The sequence below is a fragment of the Oreochromis niloticus genome, linkage group LG1, assembly GCF_001858045.2.
Source record: "Oreochromis niloticus isolate F11D_XX linkage group LG1, O_niloticus_UMD_NMBU, whole genome shotgun sequence".
Taxonomy (NCBI): domain Eukaryota; kingdom Metazoa; phylum Chordata; class Actinopteri; order Cichliformes; family Cichlidae; genus Oreochromis; species Oreochromis niloticus.
Window position 1 is genome coordinate 26,977,867 of NC_031965.2, and position 22,790 is coordinate 27,000,656.

At 39.5% G+C, this 22,790-nt stretch overlaps 1 protein-coding gene and 1 long non-coding RNA gene across 2 annotated transcripts; one reads left to right on the forward strand and one right to left on the reverse strand.

Moving 5' to 3' along the window:
• Positions 1 to 10,707: 10,707 nt before the first annotated feature.
• On the forward strand, positions 10,708 to 14,869 carry LOC100706237 (regulator of G protein signaling 9 binding protein). Its single transcript, XM_019359846.2, has one exon. It carries the CDS (start codon positions 11,383 to 11,385, stop codon positions 12,121 to 12,123), a length of 741 nt encoding a protein of 246 aa, XP_019215391.1. The 5' UTR covers positions 10,708 to 11,382; the 3' UTR covers positions 12,124 to 14,869.
• Positions 14,870 to 17,163: 2,294 nt separating this feature from the next.
• LOC102076090 (nucleoside diphosphate-linked moiety X motif 19) lies at positions 17,164 to 21,627 on the reverse strand. Its single transcript, XR_002062350.2, has 4 exons — positions 20,765 to 21,627; positions 20,496 to 20,727; positions 18,305 to 18,512; positions 17,164 to 18,196 (listed from the first exon to the last, which is right to left on the reverse strand). It is a non-coding gene; the product is annotated as a nucleoside diphosphate-linked moiety X motif 19 (long non-coding RNA).
• Positions 21,628 to 22,790: the final 1,163 nt, after the last annotated feature.

Below are 22,790 nucleotides of genomic sequence, written 5' to 3' on the forward strand. Positions count from 1 at the left end.
AACAGCTATGTCCAAAAAGTGAAACCTGAAAATTGCATTCTTTCTTTTGGCCAGGAGGCAAATCCTTTGGCTGCAAAAACCCAAAAAAGTTATATGTAGATGTTTATGTGAAAATGGCTTATTGACTTCCTTGACCTATGAGCTCAATACATTTTTTCCAACTTTAACATCTTACTGAGGACAGCATGATTTTTCCAACGTATAGTCCTTATTAGAGTGAAAAGGGGCAATAAAGCTTCCTCATGTTGGACCTACTTTGTGCTTATTGCTACTTTATGAGTGTTTCAGTTTCTCTGTCACATTTCATATCACATTTAGTGATGTCCCATGGCTATACATTCACCTCTTGTATAAGATATAAACTCCACATTCCTAATCATTGTTTGGACATTTTCTCATTGCAAAGCTTATTCTGTGCCAAGGCAACTGACCCTGAGTTACCGTAAGAGAAGAGACTCATGACAGAAGATTAATGTCTTATTAAGAAAAAAGTATTCATTAATATTTAAAGAGAGAACCCTCAGAGGAAAATACTTTGGTGTTGATGGTAGATGGTCAACAATCTACCTGTGGTAGAAAAGGAGGAGGAAAATACAGTGGAGAGTAGATGTAGTTGCGTTTTGGTGCAAAGCACAGTGTAATAAAATGCTGGATCGTAATATTTGTAGCAAAAATGCCAGAGTACTAGATGAAGTAAGACTTGATTTAGCTAATCTCAAGAAAACTAATATTGCCACCTTGGTTATATTCAGTCTCCAGTACAGGAGACCAGCTTAGCCCTCCATTAAAGGGATAGATTAGCCTGCTTAATGAAATGAAAAGAACAAGATTCGCTCAACAAAGTGAGGTAAAGGAGATAAATACAATTCAATGCATTTCCCATGACCTGGTCATTCTCATGACCCCAGTGAAGCATCCCTGAATGAAGCAGAGTAATCTTTTTAGCACCATAAAACTGCTGGAACCATTTCTGAAATGGGTTTGGCCTCATTTTTTTTTTTTTTTTAATGAATGTACGGTCAATTTTATTATATTAGCGACCACATAAAATAAATTAAGATACCTTTATCTTTCTTTTTTTCTGTTTCAGTAAATGCATGAGAGTACATTGGATGTTTATTAATCTGAATATGTAAAATTGTCAGTAGGTAATCTGGTTGTGAGTGTACACAAGTATCACGGTAAATAAATATACAACAGAAAAGTGTATGAGGTCTTCTTCTAAATATGATTGAAACATAGATAGTAATGAACATTAAATGCTCTACAATATCATATAAAGTGACCCAGGTCAAGGTGAAACACAGACTTTATACACAGTCTTTAGATGGAATGGACTCTGACTTTTCCAAAGGCTTAACTCTGCTGCACCCACCTTCGCCACACAAATCCTAGAAGCCTTTTAGAAGGGATTTTCTGACTCTGGAAATCTGTTCGCATTTCTAAAACTGCAAGAGCACAAACAGGTCATGACCTTTTTCCCCCTGCAGGCCATCAGCTCTGCTCGTATGGTCTATTTGGAATGCGCACATTCAGTAAATGATGCCAAGAGGAGTGTTATAAATAAGTAACACTTTGGCTTTTTTAAAGGTCACTAATGTATTTCTCTCATTAACTATGTAAAACTTCTATAGTATGTTTTTGCAGAGCTGAATATCTTTTAAGAGCCCAGTGGAGGACATCTCATTAATGCACCTGTTGTTTCCTCCATTCATCGTACTTTTCTATTTTCTGCAAAAAGACACATGTACAATGGATTACATTAATGCTGCAGAGAGGGGAGCCAAGGATAAACAAGTCCCTCCTTCACATGCAAGCCACGGGATGACATGCTGGACGGACCGCTTGTTTTAATATGTTTTTTATCAGATACTATGAAGTGGAGAATGACAAGAAGCAATACGAATGGAAAAAGGGCTGATGCAAAATACATTTTAGGAAACTGATTCAAATATTTAGCATGCAAAGCAAATGACCTGCATCTTCATTTGCTCTGCTGACACTATTCTCCAAATATATCACTTTTAAATCTTGCCACACCTCCGCAGAGTTTTCTGAAGTTTGCCTTGATGTGATAGGATTAGGTCTAAGCTTTGACGCGGCAAATGCTATTGGATCTTCTGGCTCATCTCAGTTGTCCAGGTAAACATGTCATGTTGTGTTACAAATTAGTGAGGCTTACTGCCCCCGACTTAAAAAAGATACTTGTCCTTTAAAGGCAGCCATTTTATTATATTTTCTGGCCAAGGGAATGTAGGCCTGTTTTTTCTCAGAGTCTATGCGGTAAAACACTTCACAGGAAACACGCTTACTTCTTTTGTAATGGAAAGTTAAATGATAAGATCAGCAGCTCCCCAGTGTGTGTCTGTTAAGACTGCAACTAGTTTGAATGATGAATGCATCTTTAGGATAGAAAAAGCAGTTTTTTCTTTTAAAGTTTAGTCAGTTTCAGCCACAGCCTCGTATAGTCACACATATCCCTTCTTTCCTAAGTGTTGCTTTACACTGGCAGCGATCAATGCAAACTTTGTATGAGGGCTTTTAAGGTAAGCTTGGCTATCCTTTTCATAGGGAGTGAGTAAGATGGCTTATGTGTGTTTATGTGTATGTGTGTGTGTGGGCGCATGTGCACATGGCTTCTAGGGACTCATCTTTCTTTTTGGTATGAAAATCTAATCAGATTTACCATACAGCACATTTTAAAACAGCAGTACTGGATTACTGTATTTGACAGGCGATATCATAAATATATGCAACAAAGAAAATCATTAAAACAAACTTGATATACTGAAGAAATGCGCCTATAAAAAGCAACGAGAAACAACCAGATACAAACACATGTAACATGATTACTGAAATATAATAGAGTTTTAAAAAAGTCTTTGCAAGGGTGTGGCTTAGTTTCATTTTGTAGCATCCATCAGGGTGTTATGAAATAGGGTCTGGGTTAAGTTAACATCCACCTTGTCTCTTTGGAACATTGATTTAGAAGAACTTAAGTTCTTCCAAATCATCCATCCATCATCCATCTATACTTTTATACATGGTGTTCACCAGTATATCATGGGAAAGCTCTTTCAGTTTCTCAAAATGTGTCCATTTACCATATGTTCAAAACAAAACCCACCCCAAAGCCTACATGGGTTAATTAGGTTATGTTTAGGTTAGAGCTAGGGGCTGGGGTAAGTCTGCCTTACATCACTGCAAATCAATATAGTGTCCTCAGACACTCAGTCTTTGCGTGTGTATATCTGAAAGTCAAGGTTGAGTGGAGATCTTTGTCAGTTTGGACCTTTGTGGAGTTGAGGCATGACTCACAGTTCACTCCACTGCTGCATGCTGTGCGTGTAAGAGGCCACATAGTGGATAAGGTCCATCTATAATTCAACAAAGACAGACTTCATTTTTCTCTGGTTTTTATTCCCCTCTGTGCTCTGCCTCTTTTTCTAAGTGACTGAATCTTCCTAATTCTACATACAGCTTTTATTTTCCACCTTCTTCTATGCCAAACATTGGAAGCTATTAAAAGACCAAGCTGCAAAGTTAAGAAAAAAAAGAAGCTCAAGTGAGTATAGGGCTACATGGGTGTGTAAGACCCTTGTCATTATAAAAAGCAATGAAATGAGTGGTGGTTTAGTGGATTTTAGAGATGATATTGTGACGACATACAAGCTCACTGGGATATTACAGTTTAGTAAGACTTTTCCTGAGGTTTTCTGTAAGGATATTATCGGAAAAGGATTATAAATATCTTCTTAAATATATATATAGTTCAACTTTATTTGTATAGTGCCAATTCAATGGGCAATAACAACTGTCCCAAAGTTTAGGATGGAGTGGTATAAAGTTTGGTGCCACTGGACTGTAGAGTGGTTGAGATGTGCTCTCTGAAGTGACATATCACATTTCTCCATCTGGCAATCCAACGGATGAGTCTGGGTTTGGTGGTTGCCAAAGGAACAGTAATAGTGTGCTAAAAGTAAGGTTTGGTTGAGAGGGGATCGTGGTGTGGATGTTAAGTCCGTGGGTATCCCGGTATAAAGTGGAGAGCACAGAAATAAGTTGAATAATTTTTTTTTATTATGATACAGCGTTCAACACAGGTTCTTAGGTGGAGGCTGGAAAGTTATACCCCATAAGCATTCTTGTCTCCATTGAGCTACTCTCCCGTGCTGGTCCAATATCCCCTTTTCCACTCTGCATTGAAAGTGCTCTGGAGAGAGAGGGAAAGGCGTAAAGGAACGCACAAACACTGATTCTTGCAATACTGATTAAAAGTATTGTTCAACTGCTAGCGATGCAGTGATCTGGTGTCAGTTGAGAAGAATCTCCAGTTTCCAATTGCCAGAGTGTAATTGGTCCGGCAACCCGCAGGTGTGTGATTGGGTGCTAAATTCAGGTATGTGATCGCCGCAACGAAACACGTTACGTCTGAAAGACAACGCAGAACTGAAAGAAAAAAGAGAGAGAGAAAGAGAGAAGGACATCTCAAACCAGGAAGAGAAGGGAACCATGACAATGGAGTTTTTTCTCAGGTACTGGGCTTCGCCCTTTAGTTCCATTGAAAAGGACTCTTAATGCTTCAGCATACCAAGACATTTTGGACAATTTAACACTTACATCTTTCTGGGAACAGTTTTGGAACTGGGAACTGCACACCAGCGTAGGAAGCAAGGCCCACAAAGACATGGATGCGTGAGTTTAGTGTGGAAAAACTTGACTGGCTTGCACAGAGTCCCTCAATCCGAGAGAACACCTTTGGCATGAATTAGAGAGGAGACTGGGAGCCAGTCCTTGTCCAACATCAGTTTCTGACCTCACAAATGCAAATTCTCATAAACGCACCCCTAAACCTTGTGGAAAGACTTCCCAGAAGAGCTGAAACTGTTATATCTGCAAAGGGTTAACCCCACGGACTAAGAATAGGATGTCACTTAAATGTTAACAAAAGTAGTCACATTGATGACTGCACTAGTGCAAACTTAAAGCGGGCCATAACTAGAAAGCATATTTGGTCATTTGGGAAATATCAGTTAGTGCTGGAGCTTTTTACTGGGATTATCAAAGGGCTTACAGACGTTAGAGTCTTCTAATGTGTTTGGTCAGAGTATCAGAGCTCAGGGGGGAACCGTGTTTATGTCTGTCCTCTTTTAACCATCATCTCACACAAAGTGTAGTGAGCACCAGAGGCCTCCATTTCCTCCCTAAAACCATTGATTCCATATGATGAAAATGCAAGAGAGACAGATCAGCATTCTTTAAAAGATACATTAGTGAGCATTATACTGCTAATCCCAGGACCTGTAGAAAACCGCTAATCTGGATTATAGAATTTGTATCATGTTATAGCACCATTTGTGTCTCCTTTACATACTAAGATGTTTTCCTCCCTTTTAAATTCCTCCTCTTTTTAACCTCTTGAGCCTCTTATTTTAATGCTTAGCTCTTGGTGCATGAAATTTCTCAGTTAAGCATTCCATATATACTATATTTTATTTCGGGAAAATTTAAAACTGGAGTAATTTAGCATCTGATGCTGTCATATACTATAATCTAATAATCTCCATGGAAAAGAATTTTGATATTGTTAGTCAGATTTTTTTCTGGTGAATTCTGCTAATGGAATAATAATTTTCCCTTATGGAAGTTTGTTATGTGTTGTGTATGTGTGTGTTTTTTTTCCTTTCACAGTTTGTATTGGCTACTTGATTTGGTTTAAGAAAAGATAAATTACACTTCTTACAGAGCCTGCCAGAGAGGAAGCAGAAGAGGCAAATTTCCCAAATATTTGTGAACACAGCCACGCCTCAACAGCAGCAGGAGACAGAGGGACTCATCAAAGGCTCAGTGCAGCACAGAGAGAGCCTGGACCTAAGACTGGGGCAATGGTTCAGCTTTTAGCACCACAATGAGCTGAGGCATGTAGCCAAGACAATACTGGAGTGACTTCAGGACAACTGTCATACTGTCCCTGACTGACCTAGTCAGAGCCTGCAATTACAGCCTGTAGAACAACACTGCAGAACTCTGAAGAGAGAAACTAAGAGGCACTTCTTGTTTAAACCCAGCTGTCAAAACCACACTCAAAGCTGCCAGTACTGATGTAAGTGACTAAATACTTTTGTAATAAGACATTTTGGTGTATTTACTTTTTAATGATAAAAATCATGTCAAATATGCCAGTTTTACTTATTTAATTGAAGTATAGAACATAAGCATATAACATGAAGATAGCTGCAAGGTTGAGACTCTCTTTAAAGCTACTGCAAATATTATTTGTGCTTTGAGCTGTTTATAATGTTATTCAGTGTAATACCTTTGGGGTATTTTTTTTTTCTGTTTAAATTCATTGTGCAGCAACACAAGAATCACAAGAAGAACAAGACTCCACAATACCCTGAACTCAACATCAAAGATTGATATTTGGACTACATAAAAAGACAGAAGCACCGGAGGCAGCATGAATCCAAAAAGGAAAGATGGCAATTTTTTAAAAAAAAGCCTGGAACAACCTTCCTGCCAAATACTCTGGCAAATACACACTCATACATCTATTCAAATATCATTTGAAAGAATGAGACCAAAATGGAGATTTGTGGCCATGAAGCACAGTGCCACATTTGGCAAAAACCAAACACAGCATGTCAGCACAAACACCTCATACCAACCGTCAGCACAGTGGTGTAGAGTTGGGCTTATTTTGCAGCCACAAGACCTGGGCACGGCGCAGTCAGTGAGTCAACCATGAAGTCCTCTGTGCACCTAAGTATTACAGAGTCAAATGTGTGGTCATCTCTCTGACAGCCTAAAGCAGTTTCAAAATTAGGTCATCTAACACGACAATTATCCCAAACAAAACATCAACTCTACAACAGAGGGACTGGAAAAGGAAAACAATCAAGATGTTGTAATGGCCCAGTCAAAGTCTAGATTTCAACCTGAATGAAATGTTGTGGCAGGACCTTGAGAGAGCTCTGCATAAATGTACTGAAGCAACACTCTAAAGAAGAGTGTGTCAAAATTCATCCACAACGATCCAAGAGATAAAGTTACACAGAAAGCAACTCAGTGTATTGGAGCTAAAGGTAGTTCTATAAGCTACTGAATCATGGTATGTACTTAGTGCATCAGTGTAGCTCTTCCAGGCAAAACAAAATTGCTATATGTGTCTTTTTCTTTGGGATCTATATCAGTGTAAATAATCTAATGATTTACTGATACTGCATTTGTTACACAAACAGAGATAATCTGTGTAAAAACAACAGTAATATCTGGAGAGCTTCCATATCATTTTATTGTCCTGTGCAAACAAAAATTGGAAATCAAAAATTGAGTTTTCCATCATGTGTTGGCACTGAGAGCAATCAGATCACTGCATGTCTGACTCATCACTTGAATCTAACACAGCAGCTTATCAGCAACCTTTTTACAGGAGAGGAGAAAGACAGATAGGTAGACAGACAGAGACCATGGCCAATTTTCTAATCCTGCAAGTCCGACTTACTTTACCGTGCCATCAGTTATTTATAAAGGTGATAAAGTCTGCATTAGCCCAGTTATACGTTTTTTGGGAAGTCATATGGTCTTTAATCTTTTAATGAATTCCGATATTTTTGATTATTTTTTTACACTTTAAATTCAAGCTCAAAATAAGTTAATGAAAGCCCATGAAATGAAAATGGAAATTGAGTTATTTGTTTAGTCTATGTAAAAGTTAGCTCCTTAAGCAATTTCATGAGAACATGAAATAAACAACAGAAAACAACTGATTTGTAACTTTAAATGCACAAAGTGAAAGATGACATCTCAGAGCAATGTCAGCAATTAAATACCTTGGAGAAAAATAACCGAAGAGTAGTAAGAGGTGAGAGGTAGCCATGGAAACATATTCATGAAAGGAAAGACGATCCATTTGCCAAGATCATCTGACTCAACCAAGATATTTGTTATTAGTCAGAAAGTGCTGAAATGGCTACCAGCACTTTAAATATATTAAACAGTGCAGTTTACAGCAGAGCCACATATTGTAATCTTAAGATGGGGATCTGCAGATGTTAGTCCACAGTTACCTTATAAACCATCAAATATGAGGCGTGGGTATGCATAATGTTTTTAATGAGTGATATGAGCAAAAATGGTTTTCAAACTAGGAATAAATTGAACAGAAGAAATCAATTCCCATGCCACAGCAGATGTCATTTTATGTGAAACGAACAATAAGCCTCTCACTCAGTTCCTCAGGCATTCACTGCACTCCAGTCCATTAGCTTTGCACTGTAGTCACTGGATCATTAGGCCCCATCCGCTTGAATAATGCAAAAAGAGCAAAGCAGGCAAATACCACTCAGCCTTATGTGCCTCTCATCTCTCAACACAGCAGGAGCCAACTAAACAACACATTATCCATCCAGTACTGCGTGCAACAACAGGCCTCCTCCCAGTGTGCAGGCAGCTGCGGTGACAACCCACAAATTATCCACTTTTACCACACTTATGAAACTGAAAAAAATAGCAAGTAGTCACATGAGAGAAAAACTGAATACTATTTCTGCAAACCTGTGTCTCGTAATCACATCAGCTTAGCTGCAAAATCAGATGGAATAACACACCAGGAGAAACAAAGTGTTTTATCTTTTTATAGGAACATATGACTGAAGGTTTAGTCAGTTTATGAAAGATCTTTTGGTATCAGGGTATCATCAGTTTGTTTTGAGTTTCCTTTCAGTGTTCATTGAACCTGATTACACATAGCTGTGACGGTCAATGGTGCAATACATGTTAAACTGATGGTAATTTTTTATTCTGTTATTTTTAGTATTGTAAAATTATAAATTTTTGATATGCTGATGAAAAGGTGGTGCAGCATCGTCAGTAGTGGGTTTTTTTAGCAGCTTTTCAAATGTATCACCCTACACTGCACTCTACACTCGTCTTTATCAGATACACGTTGCTAATCCTGGGTTGGAAGCCTGTTTTGCCTTCAGAATTGTCTGATTCTTTGTTCCACAGATTAAGGTGTCAGAGATTTTGGTTCATATTGACATGATAGCATCACACAGTTGTTGCAGATGTCAGCTGCACATCCATGATGCATCCCAAAGGTGATTTAATGGACCGAGGTCCGCTGACTGTGAACACACTGTCATGTAAAATATATGTAAATAAAATAAAATAAAACCACTTTGATTTGATCTTTGTGACATGGCTTGTTATCTTGCTGGAAGCAACCATTAGATGACAGGTACACTGTGGTCACTAAGGGATGGACATGGTCAGAAGAAATACTCAGGTAAGTTGTTGGCGTTTAAACAATGCTCAACTGGTACTAAAGAGCCCAAAGTGTGCCAAAGATATCTCACACACCATTACACCACCATCAAGAGCCTGAATCACTGATACAAGGCAGGATGGATCCATCCTTTCGTGTTATTTATGCCAAATTCTGACTCTATCTCTGAGTGTTGCAGCAGAAATCAAATCATCAGACCAGACGATGTTTTTTGAGTTTTCTGTTTTCCTGTTTTGATGAGCCCACACAAATTTTAACCTTGCTTCCTTGTCCTTAGCTAATATGAATAGCTCCCAGTGTGCTCTGTCTGCTGCCGTAGCCTATTTGTTTGGGGTTCAATATCAAAGATGCTCTTCTGCATACTTTGGTGGTAACAAGTGTTTATTTGTTACCACCAAGTTATCGTTGTCTTCCTATCAGCCCGTAGTAGTCTGGTCATTCACCTCTGGCCTCAGCAACAACAATGCATTTTCACCCACAGAACTGTCACTGACTGGATAATTTCTCTTTTTTGGGTCATTCTCTGTAAACCCTAGAGATGATTATGTGGGGAAAATCTCAGTAGACCAGCAGTTTCAGAAATATTCAGTGGAACCTATCTGACACAACCAACCATGCCACATTTAAAACCACTTAAATACCCTTTATTCTCATTCTGGTGCTCAGTTTGAACTAAGGCAAGTCATCCTTACCATGTCTACATGTCTACATGCAGTGAGTTGTTGCCATGGGATTGACTGATTAGTTATTGGCTTTACCAAGAAGTTGGAGAGTTCCTAACATAGTGATGGCAGGCATACATTATGTATTAGGGTAGATTTATCACTGTGCTGCTACCTATTGCAGCTTAGTTGAAACTACAGTGCATTTTGATGTTGATGGCAATATAACCTCTATTAACACAGGAAGTCTACAAGCCACATATATATACACTGCAGGGCATCAGAGTTTGATTATTTTATGGCCATGGAAAGGGAACTGTGGGAACGAGAGAGAGTACCAGTGAAAGCTCTTTAGTCTAGACTCCAGCAGTGAAGATGAAGTAATAGGCAACACTGAAACAGACTGAGGATAGTTCCATCTGGGATGAAGAGGAAGAAAAGAACCATTCATTTAAACAATTCATACTAAAAGTATAGATTGTTTAACTTAAGTAAAAATGATATAAATAACAATCTTATTTTTTATTTATTTATTTTATATTCCTCTCTGGGATGACCAGTCTTTATTTTTCCTCGTGCAGCCGACTATAAGCAGGGACCCTGATGACAATGGTATTGTCAGAGAGTTAAGGTGTTTGTGATTTGACTTCTCTGCTGATAGACATCGCAGTTCTGCCCACATCACGGACAGTGCAGCCAATAGCATGAAGAATGTAAACCAAACGCCTGTGTGAAAAAAAACCAATGGGAGTGAAGCTGTTTGCTTCCCAGCCTGCCTCTGCCTGTCGCTGAATAGCACTGTTGTGCGTGCACATGTGACTACAGAAGGCGCTTACTGGTATTTAAAAATCATCGATCGGGTGCTGAAGTGGACAGCTCCTCATGCAGATAAAACAAACCAAAACAACAATGGCTCGCTTTGCTCCTCACGGACGCTGAATGGCGAACCTAACTTGTCCGGCAGCGCAATTTCTTTGAACATTTTAAGCTGCTGAAGGGAAAAGGCACCGAGCTCTCTACGCAAACGGTTTGGCGGATGTTGTGACACCTGTGGCTGAATCGGGATCGCAATTTCATAAAAGGGTGGTTGGATTGTTTCACGTTCGCATCCGTCCTGCAGGAGACGGGCTCCGGAGCCGTTTGATCTCGTGTGGGAAAACACAAAGGTAATCTAAAGCCTTTTAGGCTACGGACGCATTAATTTCTAAGCCACTCTCTGTATCTGCTTGCACAGGAAGGAGCATGGATAGAGAGGAATTTTCTCTCACCAGCGCGTTGAGTGGATTTGGAGAGCGGGTGGTGAGCTCCCGTGGAAACTAAACCGAGGTCAGTGGCTAAAGCATTGCTCGAATAAGCGCGCTGTTTGCAGCTGCCCTCTTTTTTAATCATTTCATATTTTCTAAGAAGGATATAGATTTTTTTTTATCAGTCATGGGGAAAGAGGAATGCAAAACAATGCTGGACGCTTTGAACAAAGTGACCGCCTGCTACAGGCATTTGGTCATCGCTCTTGGGAGCACTTCGGACTCGCAAAACCTGCGAGAGGAGCTGAAGAAGACCCGCAAAAAGGCCCAGGAGCTGGCGGTGGCCAACAGGACTAAACTGACTTCTTTGCTCAAAGATAAGACCATCAGCAAAGAGGACCGGGCCGAGTACGAGCGCCTGTGGGTGCTGTTCTCTAGTTGCATGGAGCTTCTTGAGGTGGACATGAAAAGGTCCTTAGAGATAGCACAGGATTTCCCCCTCAAGGTGCCCACAAGACACCTCATCCAGACAGGGATGACCGGCAGCACCACTACGGTGGCGGCCCGGGCCATGAGCGTGCAGAATATGAAGTACGAGGCGGACAGCAATATCGACACGGCAGACCTCAGAGACCTGCAGGCCGAGATCACCCAGGTGAGCCAGATGATGGAAGAGATGGAGATGAAGGTGCAGGTGGCGCCGTGGGCCGTTGAGGCGAAGCAGGAGGCAGGCGCTGAGCTCAAGTCCAACATGAGTGTAGGGAATTCCTCCGTGGGTGTCATCTCGATCTGCGAAGAGGAGCCCAAAGAAGAAGAAGGTGGCGGAGGGAGCAGGGAGGCTGGTTTTGCGTCAATCTGCGCTGTGATTGGATTCTTTGTCATCGTTATAGTCGCCTTGGTTCTAGGCTATTTGGTTGTCAATATGTGAACTTTCTAACCAAAAGCCCACCCTGATGGACATCCTGTGAAGCTGCCCAGGGAGCGGTAAGACTCTGCAGGCCCATAAGAAAGAGAAAGAGCGTCTTTTTGGGCTTGAAAAATAATGTGGACACGGAAAAGTTATTAAGCTTTCCTGGATTTGTGAATGTATTTGGCGGAGGTGAGAAATTGCACTAGATAAGCTAAAATGTACTAGAAGAATATAGCCAAAGTGTGAAAATAATGGGAGTGAGGTACAAAAAGTATTTTTTGGGGGAGGGCCAGTGGGCCATTTATTTTTGGAAGAGGGTGGGGAAAAAGGTCATAAAATTACGTGACAGAGTCTAGCCATCAGGATGATATAAACAACACGTAATCCAAGTGGATTAGTGGAAAAGCTCAAGCAGAAATGTAGCCTACGGTTAACTATTCTCATGATGTTCTGTGGATTGATGCTTTGCATTCAGAAAAGTTAGATCTGCTCAAACAAACAGGAAAAACATCTAAAGAACGGTTGTCTTATTGAAACTATAGTGGAAGCCAGCACAGTTAATCTCTGCTCCTCAAACCACACTGGTTGGATGTTATCAAATCTGCACTCTTCTACACTCCTGTCAGCACCGTTTAAATGCGTCATAATAATCTGTATAGCCAGATTGTAATAGGCCTGCATCTTACTTTACTGCATCAAATCACAATGTGCTTGATGAGAGCCTTGGGACCGAAGAGATGTTCACTGTCTTTTAATAACGCACCCATTCACTGTAAGCCTGCTCATGTTCCTTTTCAGGGTTCTCTTGCACAGTGTTGAATGTACATTGCAACATGAATAGAAGGTTTGTATATACTGCTGTTTCAGATAATGTACATACGATCAAGTATATTTATTATAATAAAACTTCGAAACACACTTGAAAATATGCTTGTAGTTTGATAGGTGTTTTACAAACAATGACCAGGCATGCTTGTAAGGTCCCTTTGTGTGAAGGTTTGGTAAGTTGTGTACCTGGTAACTCATAACCAGGCCTAGTTTGTAATCACTGCAAAGCTAAGCTAGAGATCTATACATCTAACACACATAGAGATATTTTAAGAGGGGAATTATCTTAGACTTAACCACCTTAGGTTTAAAATAGTACTTAATTTAAATGGAAAGGAGACTATGCTTTAACTCCCTAATAGTTTTACATCTAAGAGCCTTTAAGGGTATTCCTGGATTGGCATCCAGTTGAACTGGAAGCAGTCAGAGTCAAAGTTTCCATGCAAGTGGTTGTTAGTTAAGGGTAGATGCACACTAAGACAGTCTTCTTTAGCCCAACATAAATATGAATTCAAGTTAGTTATTAATTTGCAGAACAGAAACAAGTGCTGCTCCAGAAATATTTTCAAGTCACATACATTGGTACATTAGGCTACAAACAACAACCTTAACATATAGAGAGATAATGCATCTAATGCTTATCAAACCATCCTAAAATTCATAAAATAATATTATGCAAGGATTGAAAGCATCTTCCACTTTTAAACTCCACAGAAGGTTTGACAAAAAATGTAAAAAGTCGAAAAGACAAAAGTACACTTAAAAACAAAGATAGCAAATTTGTTGGTATAAGCATGCATGTAGATATTTTCAGAAAGGTACATGTGGGTAAAATTTTAAATGATGAAAAATGTTGGTCTAAAAATAACAATGGTCATTGAAACTTTGTCATAATTTGGGTTGAAAATCACAGTAACTTGTAGTTTGATACTTCCAGGCTAAAATATGGAAGATGGTATCACACGACTCCATTTCTTACATAGCCATAATGTCTGTGTAAGTGAAATAGAAAACCAGATTTATGCACAAACACATTGCATTTTTGTGTCAGAGTGTGTGTGTGTTATCATTATTATTCATTTAAAAAACAAGCCAATTCATGTAAGTAGGTGTCTAATTTTCTTTCCCCAACAGACCACCGTGTTCATCCTGTGAGTTTCCTCATCTTCATTGCAAGTTGGTTAACTTATGTTCACTAAACTCTCATTCATTTGATGAGCGAAACAACAAACAGTCATGAAAGTAACGACTCTGGTCATCAGTCAAATCAGCAGTGGGTCCATTTAGATTGACAAAAGAGCCAATTTAACTAAAAATAATAATTCAAGATAAATATTTACACAGTTTGATGCAAATTTTAATGAAAAGTCTGTTTAAATGCTGGCACATGAAAAGCTGCACATCACATGAGCCCTGATAGGACCCTAATGATCAGCTTCTTCACTATTAAGGATATGTAAAACCTTGTAAAGGTATTCAAGTTTCAGATTCAGATTCATTTCCTGTTTCCAGGAAATGAATCTCTCTCTCTTCTCCACCTCTCAATACAGAAATCCTGTGGAGAAACATTAAAAGAAAATAGTATAACAAAGTAAACAAAGTAGATAAAATGCAAGATAATTCATCTTCTAGCAAAAAAGCTGAAAGCATTCTTTGGTAAGACTTTGATGTGTGAAAATCAGTGGCATGCTCTACTCACATCTGATTCACAGTAGGCTTTCTGACATCTTGTTTATCGTTGCTGTCATTTCACAGAGGCACTATGCTCTTCTAACAGTGAGTCATGGACCTTGAATCTCTCGAAACTCATGACAGACTTACATTGTCATCCGGAAATCTAAAAATATAAAAGCGATTAATTAAACATGAGGATGAGAGGGAGGAGATTTAAGTAGAGAATGAGATGAAGCATCCTCAAACGCTGCCCTTTAAAATTAGTTCCACTCTCTTCCAGAGGAAGACGAGTATTTATGCAACATGCAACTCAGAGACTGTTTCACTTTTAAATTGCTTTTTAAAAATTTCGGTTATGCAAGATGTTCCTGAAAATAGCCACAGCATCAAATATTTAGAGTGCTCCATCACTCACCTTTACAGGTGAGTAAATCAGGTTTCTCAACATCTGTTTGGAGGTATTTTATTTTAACTTATGCACAACAAAACCATGTATTTGCTTCATTCGCTCGCTTGGATACAAGCACACTAAGCAGACTGGTTCACAAAGAGGTGAGCTACACACTTGGCAGACACAGACCACTGCATCATCACTTCATCTGGACTTAGATGGTGGGTTTCCAAGGTTGTGAGTTGCCATAGAAACCCTTAACATACTCTGCAAACAGCACAGAAGGTTGAGCAGCGTTATTTCAACTCACCCGCTTTCTGCCACCACCATCCTACACACACGGCACTCTGAAGCAGAAAGAGATGAGATGTGAGGACAGGGGAGGGCAAAAGGGGACAGAAGTTCTGCATCTTTTATCAAGCTGACAGGTAAAATATGTCAGAAAGATAAAAAACAGACTGAGGGCTGCTGACTCGCTACAGTGTGTCTCTTCATTTTTTTTCTGGGAGAAATGTTTCAGTCAGATCAGAGTGACATTAAAGTACTTTTTCTGATGAACACAGGCGACATTATGACAGCATATTTAGATCTATCTCTTGTGCTGGTTCAGACTCTTCCCACTTGTTCTGGTCGTCTCAGCAGTCCAGCAGACAGTGGTCTGTCACATTTAAAGTGCACTTTGTGTTTTTGAGAGCTGATACCAAAAACAGTTACGGAAAAAAAAATCCTGTCTTAAAATACTGTACTGGAGAGATGTGAGAGACGAGGCTATGGGTACGCTGAGCCATATCGTGCCATCGGCCCCTCTGGCCAACACCAGTAGGCGGTAGGGTAAAGTGTCTTGCCCAAGGACACAACGACCAGGACAGAGAGAGCAGGGGGATCGAACCGGCAACCTTTTCGGGAGCCATAGATATTTTTTTTCAACTTACTACAGAAGAAAGAACATTATGAATAAAGTGGTAATATACTTTATTTACATTTTAAATTTTGAGGTTGAATTAGTGAAGGTGCACTTCTGAATTGCACCTTTTCTAAAATGGTGACTGGTGCATAATGTACTGGAACTCTGGGGGTGAGTTCAACCAATGGCCTCTTTTATCTCAAATTAATTTTGTATCTGTACAAAGCTTGCTGTTATGACAGTTAAGTGAAAGCTGAAAGCTAAAAAGAATTTTTTTTAAATCTTTGGATGCTCATGTTCCACAAAAAACAAAAGTTGTCATGTCTTGGATTTCATTTCGGACATGACAAATCATATCCAGACTTTTACTTCAAATCCTGGTTAATAGGAACTGTTTTCTCAGATGGTTTAACAAACTACCTCACACCACCCTCATGGAGCCTGTGTCTGGCTGTTTGATAAGAAACATGCATGATTAGCCCTTTTGAAGTCTATTTGAAAGAACAGAAGAAACACTTCCAGAGCTCTGGTAGTGTTTCTCCTGTTTCTTTCTCATATAAAGAAGCAGATACCAATCCTGCTGCTGGATTGATGCTCTTCCACACTTTTGACGTTGATAGTTGTGAGATACAGGGAATTCTTTTAGACAGTATAAACAGGTATGCCATCCTGGAGGAGCTGGACTACCTGTGCAACCTGAATGTACTTTAGGTACTGTTTCATACTACCAGTATTGACAAGGACACTACTGAAAAATCACAGCAAAGGAGAGGAAGCACTCATCTGTGGCCACCACCTTTTTTTGTTATTGCCCCTCCAATGCATGTGTTATCACTTTGATTTGCACCAAAATTAATGAAATTGATTTAAAGCAGTCTATGTCTCTATGTTCCCTACAATATGCCTGAAAGTTAACTGACATTGTGTTATACTGTGATGATTGAACTGAATTGAGAGCCTCAAATTTAATAGGACAAACCATTTGGCTCATTACTTATGCCCATCACAAATAATCATAAGATATAGCACAAAAAGGCGGGTTAAAACAGCGTTATTGAAAAGTTAATATGAATAATGATTAAATATGCTCAATAATAAATTCATTTATATTGGCAAACATCCTGCATGGCCCTGCATGGCATTTACACAAAGTATTTCTCACAAGGCTTCAATTTGTCCTGAAGGACACCGTTCTGGAAAACTTCCACTTATGCACTCATCTAGACAAGGACAACCATGAACACACACAAGAAGACACTCATGTTTGTCAGCAGCTTTTATGTTTAAATTAATCAGGTTTAACACATTTCATTAACAGCATTACTGTTTTCAATCTATATTTCCAGTAATAAGCACAACTGATCAAACACAGCCTTCAGCTTTCATTACAACAACTGCGACGAAGTTTGAGGACACTCTGGTCCTCTGTATAGTCATGAAGAACATGTCTTGGGATCACAATAACCATATATAAATTTTTATTGGAACAAAAACCTGACCTCTTAATGCATCTGTGTCTGTGCAGGCAGGTCTGTACAAATAAAAATCACAACTTGCTAAAATGGTAGCTGATTTAGTTTGTTATAAGTGCAGCAGTTTAAATAAAATCATAAAAAATGCACGTTTTCACAATGAAAATAATTATGCTGCTAATAACCATAACTCTGATCTAATCTTTAAACTGCATATACAATTTTTGAAGTTGCTTTTGGTCCTGATGTAAAAAGCAACTACACACTGTAAAAACAGACACGATCACTGCCATGATTTAAATGAGCTTCCTGGCAGGTCCTGCAAAGTTTGGCTTGAGCTGAAGACTGAATGTCCTTTTTCTTCTGTCCATGTTTGTCTTCTTCTTCTCTTCCAGCTTCATGTACTAGGAATTTCTACCCAAAACAAACCCATCTGAACAACATTAACTCTCAAAGCGCTGCAATATTTCTAATTTAAATTAACATAAAATATACAGTGATGGAAGCGACATGACTGAGACCGATATAAAAATATGACTGTAAATTTGTCTGGTTTTGTGACTTTTTATTTCATAGGCACAGGAGGACAAGGATCACAGGGTTGTCAAAGCTGACTTTTTGAGTCATGTGACACTGCTGAATGTGCAACAGGTAGGACGTGGTTGTATTTTGGAGTGATGGTGATCTGTACCCTTAAAGTGTATCGATCTGATATGACAATACGGTGGAGCGGCGAAGCATCCTGATGATCCTTTGATGGAGGGACTGTGTTTTTCGCAGCTTCAGAGTCTCTTGGGCTGTCCACTGGATAAAGTTTATCACCTGGATGAGTAAGCAGTCCAAGAGAAAAAAGCAGAGAGAGAGAAAAAAAAAGATTAAACTACCATAGATAGGTGTAAATCAGTGACTCTATAATGATAAAATCTGCACCTGGCAGCAGCGATATAAGGTGTTCATCATTTGATACAACAACGGGCATCCACTGCTCACAGCCCGCTGTTGCACGCTGGCTGGCGAAGTTATGGAGATCATTTAGTAGAGGGAAGCGGCACAGGCGGCTGAGTTCATAGAACTGTGGAGGCGCAATCCACAACTTCTGTGCCTGGTAGCTCTGCAAGATCTCTGAGGGTGTGGACCACTGAAACACACAGATGGGGTTAGTGTTTTAGAACTGCAGCACTGTGATCTTACCTTTGATTTGGTACATAATATCGATCAGCTGGTGCAAAGACACCCGAAAGAGCTAGTGTCATTTACCCACTTAAACTAGTGTGTAGCCACATTTTCTGTGTAATTTCAGCTGCGAAATCTCATTTTTGAATTACTCACGCTGACTTATCCGTGTGTAATCAGTGGCACCTGGAAGATTTTAATGATTGGTAGAGGAATTGTATGAAGACATTCAGTGTCAGGTGATATCAGTTCTTATCTTGGGAGGTCAGAGAAGATGCTAGCCTCACAGTGTGATTTTCTGAGATCACACTTTTTTTATGAGGAACATTGTTTAAGAGGCAAGTTGACTGCACTGGGAAAATTTGAAAAGGAACAAGTATCGAGCCGCTTCTTAGGTCTATGACATTTTCCAACTGTGCTTCTTTAAAAAAAAAAAAAAAAACAACAAAAAAAACCAAACTCTGTGTCGTAAAACAGAAATCATGATTGTCAAGAAACTGATTCACAAGGCGGTAAGCATCACTATCCAGAATTTGGAGGCGTTTCCGTCAGTGAGGGACAGGAAGTCACTGAACAAACTGCTTTCCACCACGGACAATCTCACCCACTCCACTCCGGACTACTGAGGCAGCAGAGCTCCTTCAGACTGATTCAAACACACTGCCATAAAGAATGATTGTGGAAATCAATCCTATATTTCTCTATAAAACTGTACAATAAGGTTTTGTTCTGTCACAGGTGAACATACCTGTCAGGAATAAGATCTAAAACACACATTTTTGTATTATACCCTTTTATGTTTACTTTTATAGTTTACATATTTTTTGTAAATGCAATTTACACTATTCTCTTGCACTCGCTTCAGTTTTACTCTCTTTGTAATCTATGTAAATTTTTGTGCACTTACTGTGCACCTGTGGCACTTATACATTAATTTGCTGTTGTAAAACAATCATTTCCTTTCTGCGATCAATAAAGTATTTAGTAGTGATTACTGAAAGATCTTAATTTTGCTCTCCGAATTCATTTCTTGTTTCATTTGGGGCATTTCTTTGCTTTACTTTGTGCTCTGGCATGGCATGGGCTGTGGACAAAAAGATCTGCAGGTCTGTCTAAGAAGAATAAATGAACATCTTTTGGGGGTTTTTTTTGGTTTTTTTTATTTGCTTCTCTCACTTCTCTATCATGGCAGCATAGGAACAAGCTGTAAGCAAAAGGTCGATAGAGGCTGTGATCTACCACACCAGGCAAGACCCTCGGTGTAAGTTGTGCAAAGATGCTCCTGAGATGACCACATAACAGTAGCGTGCAAGATGCTAGCAGGCAGGGGATACATGGAACCCTATAACCAAGTGCCTGGCATAGTATACAGGGACATCTGTGCCGAGTATGGCTATATTATATCTTTGCTATATAATATGGCCATACCAAGAAATAGAAAAATCAGAAAGGAGCCACCCCTCACTGGCTGTAGCTCAGGAGTGAGTTGCTCTACCAGATCCCAGGAACAACATCTGCGATCTCGGTCTAGAAGAGCGTAGTTCTATGAAGAGCAAAGATACCGCAGAGGACCCTCAAGCTCCCAGAACTTTGGTAAAGGTCCTGAAATTTAAGGATACAAGGCCACCTGCAAGGCAAGTGTGGGATTTTCATATTCTGATTAAAATTCTAATTCCTAACAGTCCCAGCTCCTTTGTTGCTGTTTGTTGGTTGTGTATCCATATGAGATTATTGCAGTGCTTTTTAATATTTGGTGAGACCATTTGTAGGGCAGTGCAATGACCCGTGTTTTACCACCTATGGTTCTTTCGGGTTTTAGTTGGGATACTGTTGGATTATATTACTGACCCCTTTTTTAATGAATTGGTAAGCAGGTTTTGATGGTCACATGTGCGTTTCATGTGTCTATAAATAACATCAATTAATATGGCTGGATATATGTAATTACCTGAAAACGCTCAATTTCCTTATCATCTTGTAGCGTATGCGGGATCTCCTGCAAGCAGCAGATGAAGAAAGCTGTGTCAAACCTCGTCGTCCCATATCGGCTTGCTGGAGTCAGCCAGTTGCCCCACTCATGTAAAGCCCAGATGTTAGGCAACACCTGCAGCTCTCTGCACATCCTGATGAAGTTGGAGGGGTTCTGGTTAACCAGAGCCCTCCACTTGGTGAGCTCACTGCTGCACAGATCATTCACCCCGTAGTGCTCAATGTAACCAAAGTCCTTTATGTTTTTTAACATTTTTTTCTCCTCTATTTTAGGGAGCAACCAGAAGTACGCCAGATTCCTCAAATGTTTCCCTCAACGCGCAGATCCGGAGGGCGACTTCTCCCGGGATGGGAGAGCCTAGTTTCAGTCGGTCAGTAGCAAAGATCGGAGGTCTGGTCTCCAGATGCTGTTTGACACTTCTTAACCCGAAAGTGGGGGAGTTAGTGAAAGATCTGAAAATGTCCAGCCACTCACTGGAAAAATCTGACGCGTCCACCACGCCCCCAGGAAACACATAAGCATTGGGCATGAATCCGCCTTTACCGCTTCTTTTAAGCAGCAAAACGTCGTAATCAAAGAGGGACCTGTGGGGCAGATGTGACTGTCCAGAGCTGCTTTCCCCTGTCAGCGGTGCTCTCGGGGTGAAACCACGCCCGCGTCCTGCAGCTAAAATCAGAGTGGCCGCCTCTTTCCAGTGCTTCAGTGTCGTGTTCATCCTAAAACAGCAGCGGTTTCATTCAGTCTAAAAAGTCTAAAAAGTTTCAGTCACTGACCTCTGTACTTTCACCGTCAGCTGGCTGGTAGCTTTGTTTTGGTGGAAGTCACATGATTCGGGGAGCTGGGGACAGAAGCCGTTATGGCCATCTACAGGCTGGAAGATCAACAAATAACACGATCCTTAAATACAATTTATAACAGTTTTCAGCATCTATCTATCTATATCAGTTATAATGATGTGTCGTTGTTACTTTGCTGTAAAACTAGAAAAAAGTCTCTTGATTAAAGGAAACTAAATTGCAAAATGTAACATGATTTTAAATAGAAGCAAATATGTAATGTTACATGTAATGCCCTAAATCTTTTCCTCTCTATGTTAACTCATCATCCTTTATTGGGAAAGGAGCCAAAACTGGTACTCTCAGCGCCACATGGATTTCTCCCAGCCAAGTAGCAAAGATCAGGTTGTGCGACAGACAGTGACATTGTTGCATGACCAATCAGCAGTGGCCTGGAGTATTTCAAGCTTCAGTGTCCTTCTGGATAGCCCCGCCCCCCATTCCCACAAATGTGGTTGTATAAAGTATAAAGTATAAAGCTGGTGCAAGTGTTGCTATGTCCGTTTTTAGACACATACACGATGCACATAGACTATGTAGCATTAACTGCATTATTTCTGAAACAAACAAACAAAAAACAACAAAAAGAAAACACATGCAGTATCCAGTGACACGTTTTACCTACATTTTCAAGCTACAAATAGCGGAATATGCAAATCTCTAAAAAATATAAATAATAATAAATAAATTTATATACAAAATATACAAATATATTGCAAATACTGGTATTTATTTATAAAGATGTGGGCAATCACATGAAATAATTATACCGTACTTAATTATGGTTTTTTTTTTTCTGTAAAAACTGTATCAGGCTGAGGAACATAGGAGGGCAGCCAACTTAACTCAACTCAAGCAGCTTGAACATTACAGGCCATTTTAATGTGATGCTTAGTTCAAAATTACACTGAGTCCCTGAAAAGGTTAAGACAGGAACTGTCTCTAGGTGTTCTCGTTCAGCACATGCAAACACTTTTTTTTTGCTTTAGCAATTTTTATTATCAATAAATTGCATATACTGGTACTTTTTTAGACTGTAATACAGTGGTTTTATTCCATTTTACTTCTTTAGTAATCATTAAGCTTTTATTGAATTGTGTAGCTTTAATGTTTTTCAAACCATATATATCTGTAAATATTTGTTTTCAACATAGCTCTACTCGTAAATCATATATTGGTAACTTACCTGATCTGGGTTTGCAACATAAAAATGAAAAAGCCAATAACACTTTAGAGTTAAAACTTTGATTTTCCAAGTATTCCAATAAAGGTTTATGAGAGTAAGGGACTGTTTCTGGAGTTTCAGTGAATGAAAGTGTCTGCCAGTCTGTCAAACTGAAAGGTCTCACTGCAGTAAATATTCTTACTTTCTCACAAATTGTTCTAAACTTTGTTGGTGAAAACTCACTCAGTCAGA